The sequence below is a fragment of the Hippocampus comes genome, unplaced genomic scaffold (assembly GCF_001891065.2).
Source record: "Hippocampus comes isolate QL1 unplaced genomic scaffold, H_comes_QL1_v1.1 scaffold119, whole genome shotgun sequence".
NCBI lineage: Eukaryota > Metazoa > Chordata > Actinopteri > Syngnathiformes > Syngnathidae > Hippocampus > Hippocampus comes.
Window position 1 is genome coordinate 825,961 of NW_017805494.1, and position 12,912 is coordinate 838,872.

At 39.9% G+C, this 12,912-nt stretch overlaps 1 protein-coding gene across 3 annotated transcripts in view; it reads left to right on the forward strand.

Annotated features, from left to right (window-relative positions):
* hlcs (holocarboxylase synthetase (biotin-(proprionyl-CoA-carboxylase (ATP-hydrolysing)) ligase)) overlaps nucleotides 1-7,425 on the forward strand; it is a 53,634-nt gene extending 46,209 nt beyond the window's left edge. For all 3 annotated transcript variants that reach the window (XM_019876229.1, XM_019876227.1, XM_019876228.1), the window contains exons 10-11: nucleotides 4,513-4,726; nucleotides 7,004-7,425. In XM_019876229.1, the coding sequence (XP_019731788.1) occupies nucleotides 4,513-4,726; nucleotides 7,004-7,175 (386 nt within the window). In that variant the 3' untranslated portion in view covers nucleotides 7,176-7,425. The remainder of the gene's footprint in view (nucleotides 1-4,512; nucleotides 4,727-7,003) is intronic.
* The last annotated feature ends 5,487 nt before the right edge of the window (nucleotides 7,426-12,912 follow it).

The following is a 12,912-nucleotide window of genomic DNA, read 5'->3' on the forward strand; positions in this document are numbered from 1 at the left end:
GGAGGAATATAAATTTTTTTTTGTTTTTCCCTCGCTTGCTTTTCTGTTTTGATGCGTTATTTTCAATTTTCGTAGTTTCATTTAAGTACAGTAATAGTTAATTTACGTTTTTCAGAGGCGGTCATGAACGCCTCTTGAGTTGAATGGACGCCTCTCGAGTTGAATGGAAGGAGCGTAGCACCATCTAGTGGAGGCATTGTAGATTGCGCCTGATAATGCGATGCGTCCCGTGTATGAAAAAAAAATTACAAAATAGCCATTCATTGAAGGTGCGCCTCATAATCCAGTGCGCCTTTTAGTGCGGAAGATACGGTACATCATAACTTCTGCTCAGCTGCCGGTTAACCTGGCCGATCTTCAACCCACTTTTCTCCAGATTGTCGCTATGTTTCTCCATTTCCTGTTATCTCTTCTATTATTTTCTTCTCTTTTCTTTCTTACCGCTATTTTTTATTTTTCTTCTTCGTGCTACCACTATTTTTATTTTTATTCTTCGTGACAGGGGTTCGCTTTGGCCTGGGGAGTCAAGTTCAGCGTTTGCTTCAATGGTATCTGCCGCCATCTAGCGTCGTGAATGGGTATAATGTCTAGACCCCGAATATAAGACGACCCCCACTTTTTCAGTCTTATTTCAATGCAAAAAACACCGTCTTATATTCTGGCCAATATGGTAATGTTGAGATTTTACAATAATTTTGTTACCCAGTTTACACTCACTTGAACAATAATTGAACAAACTGTTATAATTGACTTGACTGATTTGAAAACTAGTAATCCATTAATTTGTTGTGTACGAGTAATAATTTTGTGGTATCACTGTCATAACAGCCCTCAGAGGGAAGAGGTCACTCTAAATTGGCCCGCGACTGAAATGAGTTTGACACCCCTGCTCTAAATTGTCTTTCGGCATGAGTATGAGCGCAAATGGTTGTTGGTCTATGTGTGCCCTGGGATTGGCTGGCAACCAGTTTTGGGTGTCCCTCGCCTGCTACTGTACCTGAAGAAAGCTGGTATCAGCTCCAGCACACCAGGCGACCCAAATGGATGGATGCATGGCCATTTTTGCAGTTTATGAAGTCCCCAAGCCATATCTAGTTTTTGGCATGTCTAATTTTGGGTATTAATCCATTTACTTCAACATTTTTGAAACATCTCTCCAAAATGAGGAAACAATAAAACAACGTCAAAACACGTGTTTCAAGGACTCAGACACTGCGAAACAAAAACAACATTCATCAGACTCAACTAATCTCCGTATTTAACATTTTCTCATTGCAGTTCTACAACTCTATTAATTAAAAATATTTTGTCCACATTATAAAATAACTTAAATATCCCAATGAAAAATTTCCTGTCTCAGATGTTAAATTCAGGCCAAAGATTTTGGGATTTATTTTCAATCCATTGAACCAATTTGAGTCTCTTATTGGTGGATGGTAGACCAAAAGTTTAGGTGTACCTTGATTAATTTTCTGTTTGCTGTCTCTTCCAACCTTTGCAATCAATTGGATATATGAATGGGTTGAACAAACGCATATACAGTACAGTGCCCTGAAAAAGTATTTGCCCCCTTCCTGATTTCTGTGTTCTTTGCATATTTATCACACACAAAGATTTTAGTCCATCAAACCAATTTTAATATCACATAGAGACAACCCAAGGAAACACAAAATGCAGTTTCTAAATGCCAATTTAATTTACTTAGACAAACAAAAAATCACCTCCCTCCCAAAGTAAAAAAATAATTGCCCCATGAACTGAATAATGGGTTGTACCACCCTTGGCAGCAATAACTGGAATCAAGCGTTTGCGATGCCATTGTGAGTGTGAGTACGTGAGTATCTGTATGCTCCTTTTCACACTTTATTTTCTGTAACAGGGTGTATAACTTTGGTTCCTGTGGTTTTCTGGACTCTGTGTATTTGAGTGAGTGTTTTTCCCGTGTTCTCCTGTTTGCATTTTTGTTAAATACATTTTGGTCACTCCACCCTGCTCCTCCCTGCCTCCCTGCTTTTTGTGGTCCTCTACTCCAACATCATGCAAAACGTGGCAGTGTTCTAGCATGAACTGCCTGTTTATGAATTTCTGAATGCATACACTTTGTTTTTCTTCTTTCTTCTTTCTACCCACAATCTTGCTGCTGTAGACTTTAAATTTCCCCAGTGTGGGACAAATAAAGGATATCTTATCTTTAAGATCACACTGTATCAATTGGATTCATATCCAGACTTTGACTTGGCCACTCCAAAACCCTATTTTTTTTTTCTTTAGCCATTCAGAGGTGGAGTTGCTAGTGTGTTTCGGATCGTTGTCCTGCTGCATGATCCGAGAGCACTAGAGTTTGAGGGCGCAAATTGATTGTCGGACATTCTACTTCAAAATTTCCTGGTAGACTGTAGATTCATTGTCCCATCAATCACAGCAAGTAGTCCTGGTCATGAAGTTTCAAAGCAGCCATAGACCATCACACTGCCACCACCATGCTTCATAATTGGCATCATGTTCATTCTTACCCCAGATGTAACGGGCCGCACATCTTCCATTTTTGACTCATCAGTCCACAGTGTTTTTCCAAAAGTCTTGAAGATCATTAAGATGTCTTTTGGCAAATGTGAGACATACCTATTGTGTTCTTTTTGGACAGCAATGGATTTTGCCTGGGAACTCTCCCATCCATCCATCCATTTTCGAATCTGCTTATCCTCACAAGGGTCACGGGCAAGCTGGAGTCTATCCCAGCTGTCTTCAGGGCAGGAGGCAGGGTACACCCTTAACTGTTTGCCAGCCAATCGCAGGGCACACAGAAACGAACAACCATTCACACTCACAATTACACCTATGGACAATTTAGAGTGTTCCATGAACATGCCATGCATGTTTTTGGAACATGGGAGGAAACCGGAGTACTCTGAGAAAACCCACATCAGCACAGGGAGAACAAGCAAACTCCACACACAGGGAGGCCGGAACCAGAATCAAACCCTTCACCTCTGCACTGTGAGGTGGACGTGCTAACCAGTCGTCCACTGTGCTGCCCGGGAAGTCTCCGAAGGATGCCATTTTTAGCTTGTGTCATTCTTATGGTAGTCGTGAACACTGACCTGAACTGAGGCCAACGAGGTCTGGAGTTCCTTTGGGTGTTGTTTTAGGTTCTTTTGCAACCTCCTGCATGAGTCGTCGTTGTACTCTTGGGAGTCATTTTAGCTGGTCGACCACTCCTGGGAATGTTTCACGCAGTTCCCAGTTTTCTCCATGTGTGGATAATGGCTCTGACAGCGGTTTGTCTGACAGATTCTATTTATGATTCCTTGAGTCAACAAACGTGGTGCTCAGGTGTTTGAACTCAGCTTTCTCAAGACTGTCTTTATTCACAAGGGGGGGGGGGGGGGGTACTTTTTCACATCGGGACAGGTACTTTTGGATTTTTTTTTTTTTTTGTGCCTTAATAAATTGAATTGGGATTGCATTTGTATTTCCTTAGGTAGTCTCTGTGTGATATTATAAAATTGGTTTGATGAACTGAAACCTTTCTATGCGGTAACGGCTTTTCACGGAAATTCACAAAATTCGTGTTGCAACAGCACAAAGGCCTAAATCAGGGGTGTCAAACATACGGCCCGCGGGCCGGATCCGGCCCGCAAAGGAGTTTAATCCGGCCCGCAAGATGATTATGTAAAGATATGTTCATTAAATTTCAACATTTTCCTAATGTTCTTGTGCTTCTTTATACCAAAACAAAGGAAAGACATTGTTTTGGTTATTTATAGCAAAGTATGGTATCATTTTAATGGTCCGGCCCACTTGACATCTACCGAGGCCGTATGTGGCCCACCATGTGAAATGAGTTTGACACCCCTGGCCTAAATACTCTTTTGAGCAAATATGAGGTAAATCTGGTTAACCGTCTGAGAGGAAAAAAAAACATTTAACAATAAAACATATATTTCCTTTAGCCAGTAGTTGGCACCACCACGACGATGAAAATAAGTTTGTAGATGTCTTCAGGCCTAGACTCTTATCAAGTGTGTGAAATTTTGACAAAATATGATCATCTAGGTCAAGTTACAGCAACTTTTTTAGTCAAGGTGACGCAAGTAAATATATTGTAAATTCAAAACAAAGTAAATTTAAAATTGCGGACTTCCTGTTAGGTTTAGCATATGGCTGCAGATCCAAGAGAGTTTTGTGTTGGTTTTAAACTGTTAAATGTCCCACCAAATTTTCATCAAGGTGAAACATACAACTGGGGCTGGTTTGTTAAAAAATTGTCGGGGCGCTAGTGAGCCGTATTTTGTTTGTTTGTTTTGTTTTGTTTTTTTTTTAATTTCACAATAAACAAATAAAATATTGAGGGTTTTGCCAGGCCTGATGAATGTGCAGTTTTATGAGTTTTCATGCATGTGTAAACCCTCAGAATCTGTGTTGTTTTATTGACAAACTGTGCATCACCACGACAGAAGCATTTAACAAAAAAAAACCCACAAACCTTTTCTCCTGTTATATGATGTCCAGGGTGTGGGTTCAATGTGAACAACAGCAATCCAACAGTGTGCATCAATGACCTAATCCGGCAATACAACATTCAGCACAACTGCAAGCTGCAACCTCTCAGCTGTGCACAGCTTATTGCCCGGACAGTCAGCTGCCTGGAGGCCTTAATAGACCGCTTTCAACATGATGGTGCAGAGGCAATCTTACCACTCTACTACAAGAGATGGCTTCACAGGTGAGCGAAGCTGCCACTTAAGCTTTAGGGACTTGTTTTAGTTGCTACATGCAACAATATGTTGCCGGCTTTGACCTGAAACCTCCTACGTCACAATTTGGTCAATTTCATATTACACAAATCTGTACTATTGGTCATTCTGCACTTGAGGGTGTTATTTTTTACAATCTTAAATGTTGAAAATGGCTTGCTCTCTTTAGTTTTAATTAGTTTTAATTTTCATGGTTGAACCAACGTACAATTTCTGGGGTCACCTACAAAGTGATTTGCCCCCACCTGTGAATCTGAAGTGTCTACCGCAACCACAAATGATAGATCACGTTTAGGATGTGACAGTACCAGTGGTCTAGTGAATAATCTCTTTAGTTCTGTCCATCAAAACTTGTTTTTTCTTGAGGGTAACTTTGTTCGGGGTGCTGCCTGTTGACTGTAGTTCCAAATGAATTTTCTATAAAATTTGCAAAACCCAGACATCTTTGCAACTGTCGACAGGTAGATGGCATTGGCCACTCTACAACTGTCTTTGTCTTGGTGGAGTCCGCGTGTAGCTGTCCCTTCTCAATAATGAAACCAAAAAACTGGACAGCATCCGAGTGGAATTCACATTTCTCGGCCTTTACATACAATCTGTTTTCAAGTAGTCTGAAGAATTTTTCAAACAGGCTGACGGTGTTCTTGCATGTTCAGAGAAAAAAATAAAATGTCATCCAAATAAACAAAAATTGTGAAGCATATCCCTTGGCACATCATTAATGAGGCTCTGGAACACGGTAGGGGCATTGGTCAACCCAAAGGGCATTTCTAAATATTCGAAGTGACCAAGCGGGGTCTTGAATGCGGTCTTCCATTCATCGCCCTCCCGAATATGAATGAAATGATGCGCACCTGGGATTGAATCCCGATTCAATTATTGGCTTTGCTCAGATATACATCTACAACATCTTAGCCATAACAATAAGATGGTTGTCAAAAGATCCTCCAGTAGTCAAGGACTGATCAACGTGGTTGGGGATATTTTTGAAATGGAGAAGGTGACATTTATGAGAAATAAGCAAGAGAAATTTGAGATTGTGGGATATTTGGATAAAATTCAGAGTAACCTATGGTATTGCCTAAAGGCATAGACACCCTTTTCTTTTCATTCTACTCAATTTTTCAATTATTGCTTTTTTTTTTCATATTATTCTGTATTTAAGATACTGTGTCAATAGATGTGCAAGAAGTGTAACCTACTTCTTGCAGGGTGATTACTTGATGTATATTCTTATTTGATGCTGGGAGTTGATGGCGCTCACATGTATATAGATATGAAACTTGAAACGTGAAGTTGTGAGGGATCACTGTAGTTTCAATGTACACTGATTTTTTTTCTTTATTTTTGTATTGTAGCCACATCTGTGTTTTCAACAAAACAAACCACGTGAAATTTGCTTAAAAATTCAGCCAGTTGATTTTTTTAACAATAAATTAATTGAAGAGGTGGAACCGGAACCATCGCTGGACTCCTGCTTCAATATGGCAACCCTCCAATTTTTTTCCTCCAAGTCCAGGTTCCAACAGGTGTTACCAATGGTGCTCAAAAGGGTATCCCGTATATACCTATTGTACATGTACTATAATCTATGGTAATGGTAACGGGGAATTCAGCAGCATGACTGAGAGCAAGCGAGTGGGTAGCAATAAGCAAAAAATGAAGACAGAATAGTTTTACACCAAATATAAATAAATTCTAGCAAAAAAAAAAAAAAATCACATTTGTGTGCACATGAAACGCATTCTTGTGTACTCAAAACACAAGCATATGAGGAAGTTGATACAGGAATTGCCATCATGGCGAGCAGATGTGAAATGCAAGAGTGCATGAGAAAGAGAGAGAGAAAAGATTCTAAAAAAAAAAATGAAATAAACAAAGCACAAATAAACGAAGCACAGCACTTCAACAAAAATGCATCTCAACTCATAATTTGCTGCCATGTGTTTATCTTTGAGACTCAAGTTTACAGCCACATATCTTACTCGAAATGCATTCATTCTTACATGGCGAAAATGGGGCAGTCATCATGAAAAGCGGAGGGGGCATGTCACCCCTGTATAAGATAAGAAAACCTTTGTCTCACAATGGAGAAATTGCCTTTTTTTTATTGTTTTTTATTCCATGCCATCTACACCCCATGACTACATAACTCAGAATAGTTACTGTAGACGAGTGGGGTGTGTAATATTCTATAAAAGTGTACCCTAGAGAGGGAATCACCTGTTTTTTGTTTCTTGTTTCAGCGGAAGTCTGGTGCATCTTTGGAGTGAGGAAGGAGATGAAGCTGAGGTGGTGGGTCTAGATAGCAATGGCTTTCTTCAAGTCCACAGTATGAAGCAGGGTATTGTTTCTGTGGAGCCTGATGGCAACTCTTTTGACATGCTGAAAAACCTGGTAGTCATCAAGCAACATTAGGACCAAAAGAATCTTGTTCTAATACTCGAACGTTGTACAGCATTTATATGTTCAGTAAATATTTCCTGTTATGATTACTCAATATGTAAACTGTGTTTTTGTTTTTCTGACATATTTTGGTCAGTTGTGCATATTGGTTTATTTGAGATAGAATTTATTTTATTTTTTATGAACAAACTGTCACAAAATGTATTAAAACCCACCATCATGGGATCTGTTATGTAATAAAAGCCTATTCTATCTAAAGAAACAGTCTGTGAATCAACTTAAATTTTCTGTCATCGTATTATTAAACTATAAAAGGAAAAGTTGAGGTCAAAGTATGACAGCCACACAATGGGTTCTGCGCCAACCACTCTGATATCTTTTTCAGGTTTTGGCGACGTACTGCACGGAGCCTCACATAAACAGCACAATAAGCCTTAAAAAAGACATGTTTTCAAAAAGCAATGAAAAAAGTAGGATGCACATTGTTGTGTTCCAATGTGCTCATGCTCTCAAGTTTTAAGTTAGAACAGATTTTTCAGTGATGTTGAAATCTGTGAACTCCAAAAGTGGTAGTTTGTGGGTGTTTGAAGCGATAAGATCACTGTCACACCACACACCAAGCTCTCCAATCTGTACTTCTCCCCAGAGTACATTATTCATCCAAAAGAAAAATAGGGGAAGAAATTAGCAACAAAAAAAGCGCTTTCAGTATTGTTCCCTGTTTACCGTAATTTCACAAGTATAAAACTTTTTAAATCTAAAATCGATGGGGTGATGGAAAAAAGGAAAATTCATCACTTTTGTCAATCAAGGACCTGCATCTGGTGCAAAGTTGTTGCCAACTTTATAAAAGTTAAGAACAAAAAATCATTCATTCATTTTCCGATCTGCTTTATTCTCACAACGGTGGCGGGGGGTGCTGGATTCTATCCCAGCAGTCTTTGGGCAGTAGGCGCGGGACACTCTGAACCGGTTGCCAGCCAATCGCAGGGCACACAGAGACGAACAACTATCCTTGCTCACACTCACACGTCGGGGCAATTTTGAATGGTCAATCAGCCCATTGTGCATGTTTTTGGAATGTGGGAGGAAACCAGAGTACCTGGAGAAAACCCAAGCAGGCCCGGGGAGAACATGCAAACTCCACACAGGAAGGCTGGAGCCGGGATTGAACCCATGACCTCTGCACTGTCCACACACTAACCACTAGACCACCGGGCCGCACAATAAAGCATTTTTTTCCTTAATTTTTTTGAAAATACATGGACACTATGTTAAATTTTAAATTCAGTTTCACATGAGTTTGATATCCCGCCAAATGCATATTGCGAGCAATGACATCCGCTAGCCCAGGGGTCAGAAATCCAAAATATTGAAAGTGCCATATTGGACCAAAAAAAAAACGAAAAACAAATGTCTGGAGCCGCAACAAATTAAAAGCCTCAGAAAGAAGGCAACACAGGCTGTAATTATCTATATTAGCCTACTATCAAAATGACTAAGTTGGCTCCAAATACTGTACACAATGAGCCTTCTCGATTCAACCTTTTTTTTTTCCTGCAGTGCATCCTGTAGAGCAGGGGGGCCCAAACTTTTTTGACCAAAGCTCTATTTTTCAATCAAACAGCCTCCTGCAATCGACCCGTGACCGCACGCAAACGCACGCACTTACACGCGCATGCCATAATGAGCAACAGCCATAAAGGCGGCTAAGATGAACGATGCACGGGACGCACTTTTGCAGCATGTTAACTTTCTTAGCTGACATGTACCGTTTTAAAATGCTTCTGTCGGTCCTTCAGATTGCCATTCTTTGCCAGTTCCTTCAGTGAATTGGACATGAAACGCTGTTTCTTCTTACAACAGCCACCTGCCTGGCATCCTGCTCTGCTCATAGAAATGTATGTCGCAGGCTGTGACGCAAATCTTTGTTGACAGAAATGGTGAAATGTAATATTTATTCGACATATTTTTACAGCATTGGAAAATGTTAAGAATGTCTGTCCTCCTACAGAAACCATATTCAAACAAAAAATATATTTTCACTCCCCCATCTTTTTCCATTTTCAAACATTTTAAAAATCTCCAGGGAGCCACTAGGCGGCGCATGCGGCTCCGGAGCCGCATATTGCCGACCCCCGCGTTAGCCAAAGGCTGAGCTGCACTGCATTTGTCAATGTATTCCCGTACAGTACCTTTTACACAACAGTAATGTAATCCAAATACCGTAATATTTAAGTCATGTAACTTGAATTGTTTTAATTGCTCAGGAAGACAAAAGAAAAATATTGCGACAGTATCCTTTCATATACGGTGGACCCCCACTACTTGTGGGGTATAGGCATCGGGTCGGCCTGCAAATAGTGAAACTCCATAGATCTGTGATTCTCAACCATTGCTGAGGCATATTAGTCTAAGCCAGGGGTGTCAAACATACGACCCGCGGGCCGGATCCGGCCCGCAAAGGAGTTTAATCCGGCCCGCGAGATGATTATGTAGAGCATGGTGTCAAACATACGGCCCGCGGGCCGGAACCGGCCCGCAAGGAGGTTCAATTAGGCCCGCAGGATAATTTAAAAGTGAAAAAAATGCATTAAAGACAGAATTAATATTTTTAATAAGGTGCAATTCATTGAGTATCCGCAAGGGGACACTGTTTTGATCAGAGAAGAAGACAACAGCAGCCTCAGTCCGTCACTGTGACAGACCCATGACAGCAGACGCTATCAATAGCACTCTCACATTTACACATTTAATAGCACTCTCCTTAGTTTGTAAGATTACATTTACATTTTATATGCACGTGTAAATGGTTTAAAACTTCCTTTCTTTATGAATCTCGTTTAATCTTAAAGTGCATTACTATATTTTTCAATACCAATTACTTGTTAATGTTTGTACAATCAGTGGGATCATTTGCAATGCATATATGTGAATGATAAAAGTAAATTGCACATTTGTCGAAGGAAATGTAAGGTGCTTCATGAAATATTTTGTAAAAGATATGTTCATTAAATTTCAACATTTTCCTAATGTTCTTGTGCTTCTTTATACCAAAACAAAGGAAAGACATTGTTTTGGTTATTTATAGCAAAGTATGGTATCATTTTAATGGTCCGGCCCACTTGACATCTACCGAGGCCGTATGTGGCCCACCATGTGAAATGAGTTTGACACCCCTGATCTAGCTTTATTCAGACTCTGCATATGAAACGCATGAAACACGGGGGTGAGTAGGTGTTTTTTTCTTTCTCGTGGGCAGTGAAAATGTTTTTCATTGTTTGACTCGACTGGGGTCGAAGATCGGCCAGGTTAACCGGCAGCTGAGAAGTTATGATGTATTTTACATTTCAAAAATCAGAAGCCATTCATTTACGAATGTGATTGCACTTTAGTTTACATATTTAAATGTTCAAATATTAAGATTTGGATGAGGAAAAATAACATGCTTTTTCTCTCAAATATAATAATTTGTTTCAGATGTACTGTAATTATTTTCTGTATAAAAATTAAATTGGTGTTCAAAAAGTATTTTTTCAAACTTGAGTCTTGAAAAAGAGAGGGTCGTCTTATAATCAGGGCGGTCTTATATTCGGGCCAATACGGTAATTGGCCCAAAAATTTATTATTTATAACATATAATGTATCTTTGTTTATCTAGCTATGCCAGCGACTTATAGAGTCAAACAGAACTCATGAATGAATCTTCTATTTGATGGCAGAAAGTATATAACTGGCACGTATCCACTTAAGTGAGTTTGGTGGTATGCTGTGGTATTTTTCAAACTTAAAATGTGTGCCTTGGCTCAATGAAGGATGGATGGCTCGATGGATAGATAGATGGATACAAACCCAATTCCAATAAAGTTGGGACTTGTTAAATTCAAGACAGAATACAATGATTTGCAAATCATGTTCAACCTATATTTAATAGAATACACAAAAAAGACAAGATACTTTATGTTCAAACTGACAACTTTAATCTTTGAATTTTATGCCTCCAACACCCTCCAAAAATCTGGGACAGAGTCATGTCCCACTGTGTTACATTACCTTTTCTTTGAACAACATTCAATGAACATTTGGGAGCTGACAACACGAATGGTTCAAGCTTTGTCGGTGGAATTCGTTTGCGTTCTTGCTTGATGCAAAGCTTCAGCTGATCAACAGTCCGCGGTCTTGTATTTCATAATGCGCCACATATTTTCAATGGGTGACAGGTCTGGACTGCAGCCAGGCAAGTCGAGTGCCTGCACTCTTTTACCATGAAGCCACGCTGTTGTAAGATGTGCAGGATGTGGTCTGGCATTGTCTTGATGAAATTAAAAGGGGTGTCCATGAAAAAGACGTTGCTTGGATGGCAACATAAGTTTCTCCAAAACCTGTCTGTACCTTTCAGCATTAACTCATTTCCTCCAATTATTTTCATTGGAGCACCTTTAGTACCAACCGCTTTACTGGATTTTGGCTGATTTTGCAACGTCCAAAGATTATTGTGCTCTTTGGCTACATAAAGATGAAGAAACCTACCAAAAGAAAGATTAGCGAGCTTATAGTTTTTAGCTTTTTTCATGTATTAGCAATCAGCATTCTAGGTAAGTTTCATAAAAATTAAAATTTCTGGGAAAAAAAAAGTATCCTTCTGTAAAAGCATTTCAAGCATAACTGACTAACGCCACTTTTTTTTCCTTTTCTATCAGCTCAAATATAGAAATAATACCTTCCTTCTCCAAAGGAACATAACATGGCAAAAAGGGCTTTTGAAATCAAAATAACCGTATATTTACACATACAACTATTAAAGTGAAATATATACAGGAGGGAGTGAGTTAGTGAGTTGAAACTGTGATGTGTGGTCACATGCAGGGGTGTGTGCTTGTGTGCGAGTGTAAGTGGGTGTGTGCATGTGCATGACCCTGCAAATTACACAAGGTTTTGTGTGTGTGTGTGTGTGTGTGTATATATAAGATGTGAATTCCTCACCAAAAATATCCCCAGTGTTTTCCTTCATTCACCTGTCTTGGAACATTCCCCCTAATTCCCGCTCTCTGAACACCAGCCCTGCCCAATCCAAGAACATCACTGGGTCTTCTTTTTTTTTTAATATCAAAATGATCCCCTGCAAACAAAACACACACCCACACTCTTTCAACAGTCATTCGTGAAACACTTTCATTTTTGCACCGTCGAGAGAAGATGCTCCTTTCACACGATGGGTTCCATTCACTTTAATGAGAGATCTGCCGGCCGCCAGAGTTGGAGCGTTGCTGTTGCCTCAGCTTGGGACAGGAATGGAGGGCAATGAATGTCCGTGAGCTCTCATTCAAAACGAATGAAGCTGTGTGTGCCGCTTGCGAAATTACTATTGCACCACATCATCTACAGCAGGGGTCCCCATCCACTGGGCCGCGGACCGGTAACGGTCTGCGGGTCATTCGGTGCCGGGCCGCACAGAAAGAATAAATAACTTACGCACTTTCCGTTTTATTCATTTCGGAATCTGAAAGATGTTTTATTTTGAAAAATTACCGGATTCTCTTTTATATCAGTCTACAGTACGTCACTGTTGACGCAGGTGAATGCGCGCTTCTCGGTCACGTGACAGTTTACCGCATAAAAAACAAACGTCTTTCAAAAGTTTTTTCAGGAAGGGGAAAAGGCCCAGCTATGACACAGAAGAGGAGCCGAAGACTTTCAAGAAAGCGAAGGCTACATTGAATAAGACAGTATCAGGAGTCCTATATCAAAT